The sequence below is a fragment of the Geotrypetes seraphini genome, chromosome 1 (genome assembly GCF_902459505.1).
Source record: "Geotrypetes seraphini chromosome 1, aGeoSer1.1, whole genome shotgun sequence".
In the NCBI taxonomy this organism is placed as follows: domain Eukaryota; kingdom Metazoa; phylum Chordata; class Amphibia; order Gymnophiona; family Dermophiidae; genus Geotrypetes; species Geotrypetes seraphini.
Genome location: NC_047084.1, coordinates 198,801,018 through 198,819,457, shown reverse-complemented (window position 1 = coordinate 198,819,457; position 18,440 = coordinate 198,801,018). Strand labels below are relative to the sequence as shown.

General features: G+C 43.5%; 1 protein-coding gene across 7 annotated transcripts in view; it reads left to right on the top strand.

The window, feature by feature from the left end:
* The window catches only part of FAT1 (FAT atypical cadherin 1), a 363,497-nt gene that overhangs the window by 211,932 nt on the left and 133,125 nt on the right, over positions 1-18,440 (top strand). For all 7 annotated transcript variants that reach the window (XM_033943896.1, XM_033943897.1, XM_033943893.1 and 4 more), the window contains exons 8-9: positions 3,108-3,383; positions 6,791-7,001. In XM_033943896.1, the coding sequence (XP_033799787.1) occupies positions 3,108-3,383; positions 6,791-7,001 (487 nt within the window). The remainder of the gene's footprint in view (positions 1-3,107; positions 3,384-6,790; positions 7,002-18,440) is intronic.

The following is an 18,440-nucleotide window of genomic DNA, read 5'->3' as shown; positions in this document are numbered from 1 at the left end:
ACCAGAGATGTTTTAGATCAGGGAGTTGTTGACCTGAGTGTATAGGAGTAGAGGGAAGTTAAAAGGAATAACCTTTAATTTTATTTTCTTTTTATTCATTAATCAGATCTTTACAAGTACAACTGTTTTTCTAGAAATACAGAGTCATTTTCAACCCTAAACAATTCCAAACTGGAAAATTAATATAACAAAATATAGTATAATGTTGGATTTAGGCTCTTTCTTAGACCACAATATTTAAATTGGGAGAAGGGAGATAGAAATTATAGGAAGACTTTTTACATAGTACAATTCAAAGTAAAGGCTTAAACGTCATATGACAACACTTTTCTGTCTTTTATTGTTTGGGTTATTTGCAGAGTTTTGTCCTATGATCACTGATCCTGGTTTTTCAGCCACTTTCCATTTATAAGTGAATCTATAAACTGCCATCAATTAAACCAGAGACCCAGAGTATTTGTTTTCTTGCCAAAATGAGTTTGAAGATTTCCATATGCATTTTTTTCCATCCCCAGTGATGATTTATAGAGGGCATTGTTTGAAACAAAATAATCTAAAGCACTTATTTCAGTATTTACCAGGGCTATGAAGTGTAGAAAAGAAAACAACAAAATTCCACTGGCTGTAACATGCAGAGACTAAGATATATCTGTTGTACACTGCCGAGCAGAAGGAAAACCTTTGGATTTTGGTGAAAATTAGTAGTCAATAATATTTTGTACTCAGAATTAATCAACTAGACACAAGATTTCTGGTACATTGATATGATGAATTTTAAGATTTATTCAGGGCAGTACTGATAATGTCTTCAAGCAGAAAAAAAAGGATACCTAGTTTAGGACATATTCATTTTAAAATTTTTATACCGTCAAAAGTCTCAGCGGTTTCTAAAATAATATACATAAAAGAATAAAGATACACATAAAAGCATAGCAATCTAAAATCATCTCGCATATAGCTATTGACACATACAAAAAAAATGCCCTTAACAATACTTTCAACAAATACTCATTAGCTGAGGTTAAGGGAAAGCAAGACAGTTTCAGAGGAATAATCATACCATATTAGAAATAAGTATCAACAAATAGCTTAGGGTTCCTTTTATCAAGCAGTGCTAGCGGTTTAACGCGTGTAATACCGTTCATTAAGCTGCTAGCCGCTAACATCTCCCTTGAGCAGGAGGTAATTTTAGGCCAGCGCAGGGGTTAATGCGTGATGAAAAGTCACGCGCATTTACCCCGCTAGTGCGACTTGATAAAAGGAGCCCTTAGTCTTAAGTAGTTTTTTAAAAAATGGAATGTTCCACACATAATCTTTTAATATACTAGTGTTTAAGCCCGTTACATTAACGGGTGCTAGAATAGATTAGTCTGATCCAGTAAGGCTATTCTTTTTATGTCTTACCCCCATATTCAGGCTCCCATTTCCCCTTTTACCTTCCCTATTTCCACCTTTTTTTCCCCAACTTAAAAATCTGTCCCCTTTCTTTGTCTTTCACCTCCATAGAACTCCCTCTCCATTCCCCCTGTCCCCATCAACCTTTGATTCTGCATCTTCACTTATTCTTCCAGCTCCTATCTTCATCCCCCTTCTCCCACCTCCCCCTTTTTTTATCCCCAGATCCCTTCTCTCACACATTCCCTTTTTATAGACCCCAACAATAACCCCCTTCTCATACCTGCTCTTCCAGCCTCAGTTATAGCCCCAGTCTCCTTATCACACCTGTCTTCCTTTTCAGCCCCCAAACCCAGACCCCTTCTCTCACAACTCACCTTTTGCAGTCCCAAGCTGCAACCCTCTTCTCCGAACTGTCTTCTTTTAACAGCCTCTTACATCAGGTCTCTTTTCCCAAGAACCCCCCCTTTAAAGACTCCTTCCCTCACATGTCCCCTTTTTTCAGCCCCAGTTCCAAACCCCTTTTTAGCCCCCCCAAGCCCCTTTTCCCATCTTTTCCCTTTCAGCCTCCAGCCCCCAGCCCCCTTTTCTCACATGTTTCTTTTGCAGCCTCCTTCTCACATATATCCCCTTTTCTGCCCCAGCCCCCTTCTCTTCCACTTCCCCATTGTCAGCTCCCAGCTTCTTTCTCTAACATGTTCCCTTTTTACAATACCGACCCCCAGCTCCAGTTCCCTTCTCCTTTTGCCTCTGAAGTGTGGTTTGGACCCTGGTCCAATGAAATCAGTTCCCATTCGCTCTGGAATACCGACAGCATATCGTACGCTGAGATGTTTCCCTGCTCGGTGGTTCTATTGTACTGCGCATGCATTTTAATGTGGCACGGAGGCATGGAGTTTCAATCATAGTGCACATGCACTAACTAAGGTATATTATTATAGATAATTAAATCTTTATGAAATGCAAATGAAGGTAAAAATATTAACCAAAATGGGTACACAGAAGATCAAAAAGAAGGGGTTAAATATTTAAAATATGAAAAATAGTTCAAAGCAACAGTTCTTCCTTGCTGCAGAACTAACTTGGAAGATGCTAAGGGAGAAACAAGAAATGGAAATATTTTTCTTGGTTCTGCTTTTTGTTTAATAAAATCTCCCCGGCCCTGAAAAGAAACAAAAATCAGACATCTAGCTGAACAATTAGGCTCCAAGAGAATACTGGACAGCAACTCCTGGCATCTCCTCCTCCCTCTTTTTGCTGCTCCTTCTCAGTGGCTTGGCAGAAGGCAAGCCACTAATTACATGCCGCTTCAGTAACTTCCAATTGGTGACTTGCCCTTTGCCAATACATGAAGAAGGGAGCAGGCGATGCCAGAGCCTAGTATATTCTCAGAGCTTAACTGGAACTGCATTTAGGATTCTGTTTCTAAAAGCATGCACCAGAGAAATGTACTCATTTTCAATTCCACTAGTCAAAAATGAAATTACATTTTTATAATGAACAGGAAACCCTTGTCCTAAGTGGCTTATATTTAAGGCATCATTGCTTCTTTTTCAAATATTTTATCCAGCATCTAAAATAGTGTTTCAAGTCTTGACTTTTCACTTTTTTCCTCCTTTTTGCCCTTTGGAGGTTGTACTGTTAGTGTTAGAAAAGTTTGTATGTTCTAATTTTACTCTTAGCCATAATTTGCTTGTATTGTGTTATTTTAGGTTTTAATCAAAATAATAGACACAAATGATCACAGACCCGAATTCTCCACATCAAAATATGAAGCCTTGATACCTGAAGATACAGCGCCTGAAACTGAAATTCTTCAGATTAGTGCCACAGACAGAGATGAAAAGAACAAATTGATTTACACTCTACAGAGCAGCATTGATCCAGTCAGTCTCAAGAAGTTTCGTTTGGATCCAGGAACAGGTTCTCTTTATGTTACTGAAAAATTGGATCATGAAACCATGCATCAGCATATCCTCACTGTGATGGTAAGCTGTTTTATACATTGCAACTCTTTCCACTTGCATATCTGTAGATGTGTTTGTTTTCCTAGCTAGGGTTACCAGATTTTACGTCAGCAAAAAACGGACCCCCTAGACCCGCCCCCAGGCCCGCCCAGTTCTACCCACATCTCCGCCCCCAGCCATGCTCCATTTTCATCAGGCAGGAAGACATACATGCATATGTGGATGCGACGCAATGACATCATGCACAGATGCCCCCTCCCGATGTGATTTCTTTTCAAAATCCAGACAAAAGGAGGACATGTCCGGGAAAATCCGGACGTCTGGTAACCCTATTCCTAGCAGAACAGTACTAATACTCGAAGATGGGGCTGTTTTTTGGTGGAAAGGGAAATTGAGACAATCATCCAGTGCCCCACACCACCATGTAAGTCCTGTAACCAGAACTTAGTCATAGCCTGATCTTCTACCCTTCTACTAGCCAAATCGATAAGTTTTCAAATTCAAATTTATTAGGTTTTTATATACCGCCTATCAAGATTATCTAAGCCAGTGGTTCCCAACCAGGCCAATCGGGTTTTCAGGCTAGCCCTAATGAATATGCATGAGAGAGATTTGCATAGAATGGAAGTGATAGGCATGCAAATCTGCTCCATGCATATTCATTAGGGCTAGCCTGAAAACCCGATTGGCCTAGTGGTCCTCCAGGACAGGGTTGGGAACCACTGATCTAAGCGGTTCTACAATCAGGTTCACATGGCAAAAACACCAGAAAGGGGGAATTTCAAAGAGGGGGAGAGAGTTACTATGATCAGCTGATAAATTGTTGCGTTATGTTCCATCTTTTTCTTATATGAATCTTGACAAATACCGCTTTTCGGAGATTTTATTTTTTTTAAAGAGGTCTTTTTATTGTAAGCTTAAGCAAACAATTCATGCAAATCAAAGCATGAATATACAAAATACTAAATAGGCTTCTCAAGTATAAGGTCACAAACACAGCCTCTAATTTTCAAAAGAGAGAAAATATGTATATTACATTACATTAGTGACTTCTATTCCGCCTATACCTTGCAGTTCAAGGCGGATTACAAAAGAGCTAACTGGACATTTCCAGTGAAGTTACAGTATTTTTTGTTGTTGTTGTTATAAAAGAGGTGAGAAAGCTAGATAAATTCCAGAAGAACTTGCAATTGGATTGTAAGACGACTGTACATTTCTAGGTAATAACTTGAAATTGGATAGTAAGAAGGCCGTACTTTCTAGGTAATATATATAGTAAAATAAGAAAAGTAACTCTTTTCCACCCCTACAGTCCGCCAAACCAAGTAGTAAAGGACAGGAACCAAAAACACTATTGAATTTAGCTGCTTGTCAGATTAGCTGTTTGATTCAGTTTAGAAAGCAGCTGAATTCCTATTTATTTTTAAAAGCTTTTACATCTTTAAGAGCTTTAGTACTTATTTTTTTGGTCTTTGCCTTGTCATCTTTCTATATATATGCTTGTAATTATTTTTAATTATGTACAGTATGTCTTTTTTTTAACCTGCCTAGAGGGGTAGGATAGTGCAGGGTATAAATTTTTAAAAATAGATAATGCCTTTCACCCTCCCCTTTCTCTCCCACTGGTGCGTCTTTCTCTCTCTCTTTCTCTCCCCTACCTCCTCTGGCACCTTTTAATTTCCAGATTTAGAAAATATTATTGTCATGGCAAAATTTGTTCTTCTTTCAAAGTAATGTATAAAGGAGGCTATTATTAAGCTGCATTCAGCAATTAGCACAGGAATTAGCATACACTAACAGGCAGGAAATGGATGGGGGACTGTTTTACAGTTAACATATTTAATGACATCTGAATAGGTGTAGCTAAGTGCATTGATTGCATGGTAGACATTCCTTCTGCATTGCGAAGGAGTGCTGAAAAGTTCTCAGCTCAACCAACTTCCTAAATTCTGAGCACTATTTTGCCATTGTAGCTGAAAAGTATTATTTTATTTTGCAAAGTGCCAGTTTGCAGAATCGTAGTGCTATTTTTTTTATTGATTGAACATGTCAACAAAAAATGTGGAGTTTTCAAGTGTGGAACTCCGAGCCATCGTGAAGTTCCTATTTCTGCAGAAGAAAACTTCAAAGGAAATCCATGAATGTATGATGCAAACATTGAGTGACAAATGTCCATCATACTCCACAGTGAAAAAGTGATATTCAAACTTTCAGTGTGAAGGTTTCAAGACTGAAGATGCAGCAAGGTCTGGGAGGCCTCTAATGGAGTCAGCTCCTAAAATTGTTGACCATGTCCATGACTTGATTTTGGCAAATCGACAAATATCAGCTAAAACAGTTGATGAGACACTACAGATATCCAGGGTTGGGTGTATAATCTACAAGCAACGGGTTATGCAGAAGGCGTCAACCAAGTGGGTGCCCAAATGTTTGCATGCTGATGAGAAACAGCATCAAGTGGACACTTCCAAGTTGATTTTGCTGCATTTTCAGCAAGCTGGTGCCAACCTTTTGGAATGACTAGTTACTGTTGATGAAACATAGTTACACCACTAGGATCCTAAGGCAACAGTCCATGCAATGGCAGCACTCGGGTTTTCCAAGGCCAAGGAAATTAAAGACCCAAAGGTCAGCAGGAAAGTTCAAAGGCTACAGTGTTATGGGATCAGGAAGATGTTGGTAGATAGTACAAGGGGCCAAAAGGTTAATGCAGAAAACTACTGTGATGGTTAAAGGAGGCATTGAAAGAAAAAAAAAGAGATGGAAGCTGCGGAAAGGAGTTCTTTTTTTGCAAGACAATGCACCTGCTAACAAGGCTGAAAAAAATGATGGCTGTTTTGATGCAGTTTGGATTTTAATGCATAGACCATCTACCCTACTCACCAAATCTTGCGCCATCTGATTATTTTCTGTTTTCAAACCTTAAAAAGAATTTGAAAAGATAACAATTTTTGAGTGATTCAGAGGTAATTGCAGCAGAGCCGTGTTTCAGTGATCAGACAGTATTTTTTGGAAGAGTTACAGAAACTTCAGACATGATGTGCCAAGTATGTTGAACTTAGGAGTGAATAGGTGGAATAGCTTAAGTTTCATTCCTTTCTTGGTTGGGCTGAGAACTTTTCAGCAGCCCCTTGTATGTTTATGGGAAGATGTTGAGAATTGTATAATTAATAAACCAACTCTGTGGGTATGTGTATTACTAAGCAGTTTTTACTCTGAAAGCTTATTGAAATTGTAGACCGTAGGTACTCTTCTCACAAGGGAAAAAAGCCTCAGAGTTAGAGCTTCTGACCCATTTGGGTCTCGAGAGTGACAAAAACCCTTCTTAATCTTTTTTTATTTTATCTGTTATAGTCTCATAAATTCCTTAAAGTGCCTTATCAGTTTTTGTGTATTTTTTCTAAGACTGATGATTTTTTTTTTTAAAGGTACGAGATCAAGATGTGCCTGTCAAACGTAACTATGCAAGAATAATTGTTAATGTTAGTGACACAAACGATCATGCCCCGTGGTTTACAAGCTCATCCTATGACGGTCGAGTATACGAATCAGCTGCTGTTGGATCAGCGGTGCTCCAAGTAACAGCGTTGGACAAGGATAAAGGGAAAAACGCAGAAATTGTGTACTCTATTGAGTCAGGTAAACTATTTCAGTAGTTTTAACATTTATTTATTTAAAATATTTATAATCTGCTTATCCATATCTACACAATACTCAAGGTGAGATTGCACCATGAAGAAATACAGTGCCATGTAATATTCTTTATTGTCTTTTCTATCTTTTTCTAATAATTCCCTAATAATTTTTCTAATAATTGTTTGCTTTTTTGGGGGGGCCACTGCCACCACAAACTAAGCAGAAGATTTCAACATACTGTCTATGATGATGCTTAGATCTTTTTTTATTTTTATTTTTTTTTTTTGGGGGGGGGGGCTGGCTCCTAATGCGGAATCTTTCATCAAGTAACTATGATTTCGATGATTCCCAACGTGCGTCATGTTCAATTTGTCCACATTAACCTCCCCCTTTTTATCAAGCCGCACTGCTGAGCAGTGCGACCTAAATGCAGAGTACAGCGGGTACAAGTGATTTTTTTTTATCATGTTTATCAAAAATTACAAAGACTAGGGGGCACTCAATGAAGTTACAGGGAAATGCTTTTAAAACCAATAAGAGGAAATATTTTTTCACTCAGAGGCTGTGGTAATAGCATAACTGGTTTTAAGAAAGGTTTGAACAATTTCCTGGAGGAAAAGTCCATAGTCTGTTATTGAGAAAGACATGGGAGCAGCCACTGCTTGCCCTGGATCGGTAGCATAGAATGTTGCTACTTCTTGGGCTACTGGGCTTGATGGACCACTGGTCTGACCCAGTAAGGCTATTCTCATGTTCAGAACTACCCATATAAATAGAATGGGTGGCTCGGCATTTAGCTTGTGCTGCTGAGCAGCAGAGCTTGAGAAAAGTGTGTGTGTGTGGGGTGGGGGGGGGATTTCATCTGCTGTTTAGATACCTGGAGGAGCATAATCAAAAGATACATCTAAGTCCATTTTGGGATTAAGTCGCCCAAAGTCGGACATGGGAAAAGGTCCATTTTTAAAAAATATGTCCAAAAATATATATATTTTTTTACCTTAAAGCCCTGGTGGGACAGAAGCGATCTTCCTTTGTTCCTGCCCCATGAAAGCTGCGATCAGAAATGGCTGCGACGAGTTCCCACAGTCTTCTTAACATATACTGCCAACCCCACCTCCATCATTGCAATATAATTTGCACCCTCTAAAATAGTGTATTGGTTTTCCTCCTTCCAGCAGGTCTCTGAGATTTGTATTATATCTACCTCTTCTACTCGTCGTTTTTGTTTTTTTGTTTTGCTTTTTTTAAGGCTTCTAGCATTTACATACAGACATTTCAAATTGTATATTTTTCTTTGTATCTAAAAGTTGCTTAGAATTTGACAGAGATAATTTGCAATATTTACTCTGCTCTCCCCTTAAGGGCTCCTTGCTTTCTTTTTACCTTTGTTGCAATATCTTTATCAGTATTCCCTAACTTCCCTGTTTTGATAGTATCCTTCAAAAATACCTCACTCTGAACCTTGTGCTCCTGAGCAACTGTTGGCTCTACCCCCCCTTCCCCATTCTAATAATAAAAAAAATTGCTTTGTTTCCTTTTTAAGTGTTAGTGCCAACAGCCTGGCTGCACCCTGGTTAAGATGGAACCTATCCTTTCAAAATAATCTCCCTCTTCCCCAGAATGTTTTCCCATTTCTAAAAAATCTACATCCTTCATCCTTTCACCATTGTGTCAACCATGCATTGAGATTTCAGAACTCTGCCTGCCTCTTGGGTCCTATACCTGGATTGGGGAGCATTTCTGAAAATGCTACCCTGAAGAGTTTGTATTTCAAAATTCTACCTTGAAGCTTAAATTTGATTTCCAGAACCTCCCTCCCACATTTTCATCTTGTCAATAGTACTCAAGATACCAACCCCAGCACTATCCAGAACCTCCCTCCCAGACTTCCAGAACCTCCCTCCCACATTTTCATCTTGTCAGTGGTACTCACATACCAAGATATCAACCCCAGCATTATCTAAAACATTATCTAGGTGATGCATAAGATCTACCACCAGGCAGGTATGTGACTGACAAATCCTTATGACCAACACCCAGCCATCTACCAGCTTATTGATCAAGTCACTAACATGGCCATCCCATCCCACCCCTTCTGGGCAGAAGCCCATGGAGATTCATCCTTGGTACAAGAGGACATTGCATCCCCTTGAAGGCAATTCTTGGCTTTAGAATCATTTCCTGCTTCACAGGGTGTTGCCAGACTAAAGGTGGGACTTCTCTACCATGTTCCTGTTGACGTAAAAGCTTGCTGAAACAAAGATCTAGATTCACTAAGGCCATGGATCGGATACGATCCATGAGCGATCCGATCCATGGCCGGGCGGGCTGATTCACGAAGCGCCCTCATGCAAATGAGGGCGTTCGGAATCACGCCCCCAACCAACTGCCCGGATTGCTCTCCAGAGATCCTGACGCATGCGCTGGTCCTCTGTGCCCGGCAGTTGGAAACAAAATTTTTTTTACTTTAGGAAACACTTTTCGAGTGCCCGTGTTTTAACCTGCTTTAAACCCATTGGTTAAAACCACGAGCTTGCACTGCGGGGAAGGGCAGGAGAGTCAGGGAGAATCGGGGCAGAGCAGAGTGGCAGGAGAATCGCAGCAGAGAGTCGGGGAAGAAAGCAGGAAATTCAGGGCAGAGAGCAGGAGAGGCAGTCGGAAAGGACGTGAGCAACTGGTCCCCAGCAGTCGCTTGTTTCTTGATCGGCCAGCTCAGTCGGTGTTCCAGTTTTGGTTTAGTGAATCGCTGCCTGCCTACTTTGCATGCCGTTTCCCCTCATTTGTATACGCGGATCGGAGGATGATCGGCCACGAGGTTAGTGAATTGGGCCGGAGAAAAATCTGCTCAAGCCCTCTTGCCCCCCCGACTCCCCGACACGATCGGGGCAAAAGGGAGCCCAAGCCCTCTTGCCCTGCCAACTCCCCAACTCTCCGACAATATCGGGCCAGGAGGGAGCCCAAGTCCTCCTGGCCCTGGCAACTCCCCCCCCCCCCCGCTAGTTGTTCGGGCCAGGAGGGAGCCCAAACCCTCCTGGCCACGGTGACCCCCTACCCCCACCCCGCACTACATTACGGGCAGGAGGGATCCCAGGCCCTCCTGCCCTCGACGCAAACCCCCTCCCCCCAACGACCGCCCCCCCCAAGAACCTCTGACCGCCCCCCCAGCCGACCCGCGACCCCCCTGGCCGACCCCCACGACACCCCCACCCCCCTTCCCCGTACCTTTGTATAGTTGGCCGGACAGACGGGAGCCAAACCCGCCTGTCCGGCAGGCAGCCAACGACGGAATGAGGCCGGATTGGCCTATCCGTCCCAAAGCTCCGCCTACTGGTGGGGCCTAAGGCGCCTGGGCCAATCAGAATAGGCCAGGGAGCCTTAGGTCCCTCCTGGGGGCGGGGCCTGAGGCACATGGGCCCAACCCGAGCTTCTACATGATGGGGGGGTCGGGAGGCTGTGGGGGTGCGAGCGGTCCTTCGGGGTGGGGGTGCGGGTGCGTGCGAGCGGTCCTTCGAGGTGGGGGTGCGAGCGGTCCTGTGGGGGGGGTGAATCGGACGTCAGGGGGGCATCAGGCTTTCAGGGTGGGGACAGGACTTCAAGGGGGAGAGGAGAGTCGGGGCGGGCGAAAGTAGAGTCGGGGTGGCCAGAGGAGAGTCGGGGCGGGCGAAAGGAGAGTCGGGCAGCATGCGCGGTATACGGGTGTGCGCGGTATATAAAAATTTCTGTACATAAATTTGTGTTTTTCGCGTGCTATACTCATGTGCGTGTTTTACATGGGTGCGCGTTATCTACGTGAAAATACGGTAGTTCATTTATCAATGTGTTGTACATTAGGGCTGTGCCCGTGAGATTGTACATGTTTTCACAGCTGGTTTTTCATTTACATTACATTACATTAGGGACTTCTATTCCGCCTATACCTTGCAGTTCAAGGCGGATTACAAAAGAGCTAACTGGACATTTCCAGTGAAGTTACAACAGTTTTGGGGGTTTTTTTTTTTCTTTTTGGTTACAAGGGAGGAGAGGTACCTGTATTAATTCCGGAAGAACTTGCAAATTGGATATTAAATTGGATATTTACTTTCATCTTGGTAATTTCAGTTTAGTTTGCTCTACTAGTGTTAAGAGAAATTCTCTCTTCTTTTATTCCTACCTGCCTATGACAGGTAAAAGAGACCAATGGCTAGTAAAAGTATCACAGCATGGCCTCTCTTTGATAAAACTGAAAATGGTCACTTGGCACTTTGGCTGCAATGGAAACCTTGAACAAATATAATGGGGAAAAGAGGGGGTTTAACATTCTGCACCTGACCTCGCTTGATACATGAAACTCTTCTGAACCCTGGCCAAACCAGGAAGATTAAATCTGTTTAAAAAAAATTATAATGATTTACTCTTAATGATAACTATTGAGAGCTGTTGAAATGTAGAATATTAAGGAAAATGATGTCAAAGGTTTTCATTGTTTTGGCTGTGCTGTAGCATGCCCGCTTCTTCCGTTAGCACATGGTTATAAATCTCTGCTTTTGACTCATCAAAATCAAAGATTAAAAGTCTCTCATGATTTCCAGAGCAGTTCAGGAAAAGAATTTGCATTCGTGTACAGTGTTTTTGTGGGAGTAAATACCTAGATTGTCCCCCCTCCCCTCGCTAAGCTTTGTTTGCATATGGTTGGCGACTAGTTGGAGGTTAAGGCATGTCTGTTAATCTCCTCAGTTTATGTCCTCTACATTCCTTAAATACTTGAGATAGTTGATTGAATTAGTAACATGACTCTATAAGAATGAAGCTGTGTTCAGAGCCATATGAAACAGAAAGAATATCAACTGCCTGCTTGTGTGCATAATTTGGAAGTTTTATACCATATTTTTCTTCTTATGTCTTTTTAAAAGATTTTGTTTAAGAGAAAAAGGTAGTTAAACTGAGTATGATTTTGTGTGTACAGTGTGCAACGTGTATAAACGTGTGAAATGTTGTGTATAAAAGCATTCCTTTCTCTTCCTGGGTATGAAGGGTTATATTAATACCCACTGCTGCTCTGCTAATATGTATCAAATTGCAGCTGGCAGTGTTATACAAAGGCCTTAACCTCTGAATTTTTAATCCTTGGCAATTTGGGAGAAAACATTTGGGTTAATTCACTCGGGAATCTTTAATGAAAGAGTAATGATTTAAAGGATATTTGCATGAGCTGCAGTTGAAATAAGCTAATAGAAACCTTCTATCCTTTAAAAACAGTAATTATTTTAGCATGATTAGTTCAGACCTAAAACATTCATTAAGCAGGTCTCTGAGAAAAGAAAGAGACTTTAGTTTGCTTGTTCATGAAACACATGGCTAAAACATGGAAAGCTACAAATTTCTGTGGAAAGCTGGATGTAATGATAAAAGGTTGTGGGAAATCGGTGTGCACTAAGCTCCTTATAAACTAATTAAAACTGCGTTTCAAGAACTCACTTTGGCCTCTTGAGTGGAGAGGCAGAGGGAGAGAGCACACTGCTGTGTGCAATTCTGGTCGCTACATCTCAAAGATACAGTGAAAGTGGAAAAGGTACAAAGAAAGGCATCTGATATGAGTAAGAGGATGGAAGCGTTCATATGAGAAATGGCTAAAGAGATTAGGGTTCTTTAGCTTGGAGAACAGACAGCTGAGGATGCGGGGACAGAAATCCCACCCGTCCCCTTGAGGAATACCACCCGTCCTCGCGAGGAATCCCTCCGTCCCTACCCATCCCTGCGAGGAATCCCCTCCGTCCCTGCCCGTCCCTATAAACTTCAGAAATAGTTATTTCATTTAATTATGCTACTGAATTAAAGGTTCTAGTAGAGACCCATTTACAAATAAGCAAAGAGACTTTATTAATTTGGAAATATTAATTGGGAAGAATACATACTTTGTAAATGGGTTTCTACCAGAGCCTCTAATGTAAATATAAAATATAAATACTCAACTAATAAGAACCCCCAAGCTGTCAGCTGATGACTTCCTTTGTTGGCCGGGGGTCCCTTTTGCCAAGCTTGGCAGGCAGCAGTAGCGTCCCTGAGTCACAGATGCTGGCACCTCAGTGGCTCATGGATGTTACCAGCGACTGCTGTGCTTGGAGGAAGGGAGTTCTGGCCATTTCTAAAGGAAGTCTTCTGCTGGCGGTGCTTGGGTATCCCCCACCAGTCACAGCAAGGGTCAGCAAGTTCTTCAACACTGTAGAAATAAAACCAGAAATGCATTTCCTTTTCTTTTGAACACAATACAAAGACATCTGCTATATACATTTCCCAAAGCTAACATATTTTAGTCAATAAATTCTGTTTTTTACCTTTGTTGTCTGGAGACTTATTTTTCCATAAAGTTGGTCCCAGTTTCTTTTTTCCGCTTTCCCATCTTCTGTAAATTCTTCTGTTGCTGTCCATGGTCCAGAATGTATCCCTTTCTCATCTTTCGTGCCTGCCCACCAGCCCCATGCCCAACATTTCTCCTGTCACCCCTCTCCAGCACCATGCCACATCTCTCCCTCCATTCCCTTCACCACTGTCCAACATTCCTCCCTCTTGCATCCCTTTCAATCTGTTCCACTGTTCCCTTGCCACCACATTTCTCACTCTCATCTTTTTCTTCCCTATCATATTCTGTACCTCCCTTCCTACGACCAAAAATTCTCCTCTTTCTTCCATTCCCCGTGTGTACACAACCATCTCTTTCCCGCTCACTGACACACCCACACCCAGTTCTCCCTTTCTATTCCCTCCCCCACCTCAGCATCTCTTTCCCTCCCTTCCTATCTTCCCAGTTCATGCCTTCTGTGTCCAAAAATGCACTCCCTCCCACCCCTTCGTTCGAGTCCAAATAACAGCATGGATTGGAAGCAGCCTGCAGCACGCCATATGTAGCCGACCCAGAAGTCTTTACCCGAAGTGAGAGCTGACATCAGAGGGAAGGCTTCGCATCAGTCTGGCGGCGGCTGAGGTATCAGGTGGGAGGGGGTAGATACTGGATGTAGGAGGTGAGAGGAGACAGACTGTAGATAGAAAGGGGGAGGGATCAGACACACTGGATGAAAGGGGAAAGATAAGACAAGCTGGAATGCCTGGGGAGAGAGAAAAAGACAGATGATGAATGTAAAGAAAAGCAGAGAGGAGGAAGACATTGAATGGAAGGGAGGAGAGGGGGAGGATGCGGATGGAAGGGAGGAAAGAGAAAGATGGGGCAGACACTGAATAGAAGGGGGAGAAAGAGAAATGAAGCAGATGCTGGGCTGAAAGGGAAAGATGGGCAGATGCTGGATGGAAAGTGGGGAAAGAAGGGTGGATGATGGATGGGATGACAGAGGGGGCAGAAAGGAGGAAGAGAGGAGGCAGATCAGATGCTGGGCAGAAGCAGGAGAGAGAGGGGCAGATGCTGGATAGAAAGAGGGGGAGGGTTAGATGCTGGATGGAAAGGAGAGAGAGAGAGAGAGGGCATATGCTGGATGGAAATGGAGGAGAGGGAAGATGCTGTAGAGAAAGGGACCTCAGGTCAGGATCAGAATGGCCGTGCAAGTCTACATGGGTCCAAATGGTGTCACACACTGCTAGACCCCTCTCAGTCCATTGTGCTTTCTAGAAGCCAGTATTGTGGTGCAGCCAGGTCCCTGCTAGGTTTTCTCCCCCTAGAATGGGACAGACTCTGTGCTTTTGCCGGCAGAGTGGTGAGCCAGCACGATGGTGCAAACAAGCCCCCCTCCCCTCCCCCTAAGTGTCCTCCACCCAGAACAGGACCGAATTTGGGTTCCCAGTAGCTGAGTAGTGAGCTGGTGCCGTGATGCAGTCCAGCCTACCGAGGCATCCCCTACTGAGAACAGAACCAACTCTGCATTCCCGGCCTTTGTATGAGGGAGGTCTGGTACCCCAGAGAAAGGAGACCTGCAGCCATAGAGCAAACAAGCAGCACGTACATAACTGAGAGCCTTGTTTGCTGATCCCGCCCCACCGTGCCGCAAAACTAATCAGCAAGGAAGGCTTTCAGCTGTGTACGTGCTGAGCTCACTGTTCAGCACGGCTGTTTCCACCGCAGCACCGGACTTGTCTCTCAGCTGCATGCCTGCATCGCCAGAATTTAGGTAGGCCTCAGTAAATGGAATCCTGTTTTCATCCCCGTGGGAGTCCCGTGGGCCAGGGGGGCATCCCCGTGGGAGTCCCGTGGGCTAGGGGCAGTCCCGTGGGCCAGGGGGGGATCCCTGTGGGATCCCCACGGGACCCGTGGGATTCCCGCGATCCCCGTTCCCGTGCAGACCTCTAATGTGAATCATTAATTGTTTACTCTTGCAAAAAGTACAAAGATTAGGGGACATGCCATTAAGTTACACCTTTAAAACAAAGAGGGAAAAATATTTTTTTCACACACCTTGTAGTTAAGATCTGGAACACTATTATTGGAGCAAGTACTAAAAGTATTTCTAGTGCAAAAGGCTTATGAGTCTTGAATCAGTGGGTTGTTCTCCTTTACTCATGAGTTTGTAGAAGGCATCATCTTTTATTCTCTGCTTCGCCTGTTGCATCTCTGGGCTGGCCTCACCTCCTCAGTTTTTCCTTCTATAGGCAAGTTAGAAGGTGCCTTTCTGATCTGCTCTGATTTAGATTTTCTATTTTTGTGTCTTCATCCAAATTGTGAGACTTGTGGTGCTCCAGAGGTTCCTGGTTTGACTGGGACAGCTCTGCCTGGGAGAAGACACAGATTGTGTGGTCAGAATTCTGTAGCCAGGAGGGCAACCTTTTTATAGGGAACTTATCTGGCCGACCTACCCTAATATTTTAGGGGCTCGGGGATTGTTCTCCTAGGAGTATGGTTCACTCCTGGTTTTTGAAGAGAAAACCCCAAAAGGCCTCAGCAACGACAGAAACATGACAACACGGAGGAGTCATGAGGATAAGATGTCAATAATTCAGCCACAGGTATACAGTTCAAAGTACACTTTATTGGGTGCATTTAATGTACTATTCATGCGATAGAGAAATCATCCTTCGAGACTTTTTTTTTTCTTTTTTAAACATATGTTTATTAGAAGTGATTCTGAAACACTGTCAGTGTCGCGTCTTCACAGTACTACCACCAATAAAGTGTACTTTGAACTGTATACCCCTGGCTGAATTATTGACATCTTATCCTCATGACTCCTCCATGTTGCCTCACTCCTGGGTTTTACCAGAGCTTGAGTGCAGGCTGTGTGGCCCCATGTTGGTCCTGAGGACTTTAGCAGATTCCAGCTGCGTTCTTCCCTCCCTGAAGGCACATGAAGAGCTGTGGGGGTCTAGGGTCTCAGGCTTGTTCAGGGTCTGACTGGAAACCTGAAGAAACAAGCATTTGGAGTGGAATTTCATGCTTGTCTGAGGAGCTTTCTTCTCCATTGTCAGGCTGCAGTTCCAGCTGAAGCACGCACAGCACCAGCACAAGTGTGAGTACAGGCTATTGTAGCCTATGGGAGACATCAGGACGGTCTACAGATATAAGCTTTAGAGATTTATGGGGCTGATTTTTGGGTCCCTCACTTCCAATAACCCCTTTGTTGAATTTTCTGTGCTTTTATTTAGCTTTCCCAGGCTGTTTTCTATTTTAGGGGCGCTAAAACCCTGCTACAGTGGCCATATTAGATGTCCCAGTTTGATTTTAAAAGTCACTATCTGCTTCAAAAAACCTCTGTTTTCCTTAAAATCACTCCAGATGGACTCCTCAGGCTGTTTTAATGTGGATTCATGCCAGGTTCGCTCTGGATGACCGACTGAAGAGCATCCATGTTTCATGTGCTTTGGGGCAATTGATTGGGGGGGGGGCAGGAGGACTGGTCTTAGTCCCCCTCTGGTCCCTCTAGGATGTCTCACTCATAGGTGGCTCAGTTTTGGGAGTCAAGAATTCTCCCTGTAGCCCTCAAGGTAGCAACTTGGTAAATTTTGGCAAAGTGCAAATGCCTCTGGGCCCGTGAGGAGACAAGATGAGTTTCTGCAGGAGTCTTCTTCATGGCTCCCTGTTCAGGGGTTTGCTCCAGATTTTGTGAGCTTAATGTTTGCAACCTATTTAAATTATCAGGAGCTGCATGCACCATCTGGTGTTTCATCTGTGCAGGGAGGTTCGTCCTTTTAGAGCGCGGTTCTCCCACCTAAGATTCATCTGCAGGACACTGAGGTCCAGTCGATGATGGACTAGGAGGAATGGAGATCAAAGTCAGTGCCCTTAATATCCCAGTCTGAATCCTCAATCCTGGAGGATGCGGGGTCTCAAACAGGGGCCACCAACCAGGAGTTTATGGCAGCCCTGGATCAGAGGGAAGACCCAACAGTGCCTTTTTAAGCTGGCAGCATTGGTAGAGATAATTACAGAGTCCTTTCAGGAATTAAAACTAGAGCCCCCGCAGATCTCTGAGGCTCACTTTTCAGTTATGAGCAGCTCTAAGGCTCAAACCACATTTTTTTTCTTTTGCTTCCAGATATTACCAAGATGCTGGTAGAGCTTTGGGAGACTCCTGAAGGCCCCTTGTTGGTTGCCAGGACTATGACAAAGCTGTATCTGATGGCTCTGGATTTTCAGCAATCGTTTGTCCCACCTAAAGTGAATTTGCTGGTAGCACAAATGACTAAACGTACTTCACTGCCTAGTGAAGGTGGAGTAACTTTAAAGGATGCGCAAGACCCGCAGAGTGGATTTAGTCCTTAAATGGCATTTTAAGGTCCTGGCCTAGGGTCTGAAGGCGGCGACGGCAACTTCTTTTGTTGCAAGTGCTTGCCCTAACAGATTTCATCAAGTTCCTTTGGCAGAGGACGATGCATACTCCCAGTTTCTACTTTCAGGAGTGGATTATGTGGTAAATGCTCTGTATGATGTTTTCAGTTATGAGTAAGGTTTCTGTTTGTTCAATCTTCACCCATGGAATGCTTTGGATCAGACTGTGGACCAAAGATTTGGCATCTAAGCACTATGTGCAGGTTTCTGTTCAAGCGCCAAATGCTCTTTGAAAACAGACTGGATGATGTTATGGCAAGTGTGGCAGATCGTCGCCTGACATCCTTGCCAGATAGGAGACCATGGGTCCCTGGAGGGTCAAATCATAGTTCCTTTTGGGGTTCTTGACTATCACTTTCAGTCTTCAGTGGGGTCCTCTGCCCATATATCATTTCAAGGATCTCAGCAGAGGTTTGGAGGCTCCAGGAGAGCTCAGACTTTTAGTACGCTCCTCGCAACTAAGAAGTCCCAATGACACCGTGTCTATAACTGAACCCCCTCTGATTGGAGGATGATTGTCAGCCTATTGGGAAGTTTAAGCAAAGATTTGCTCAGACCACTGGGTACTGGATATAATTTGAGAGGGACACAAGCTCGAATTCTTTCATCCTCTACTGTACTTATTTTGTGGACTCTCTGGCCGGTCGACCAGAGAAAGTCTGAGCAATGGTGATATGGCTTCTGGATATTCAGGCTGTAGA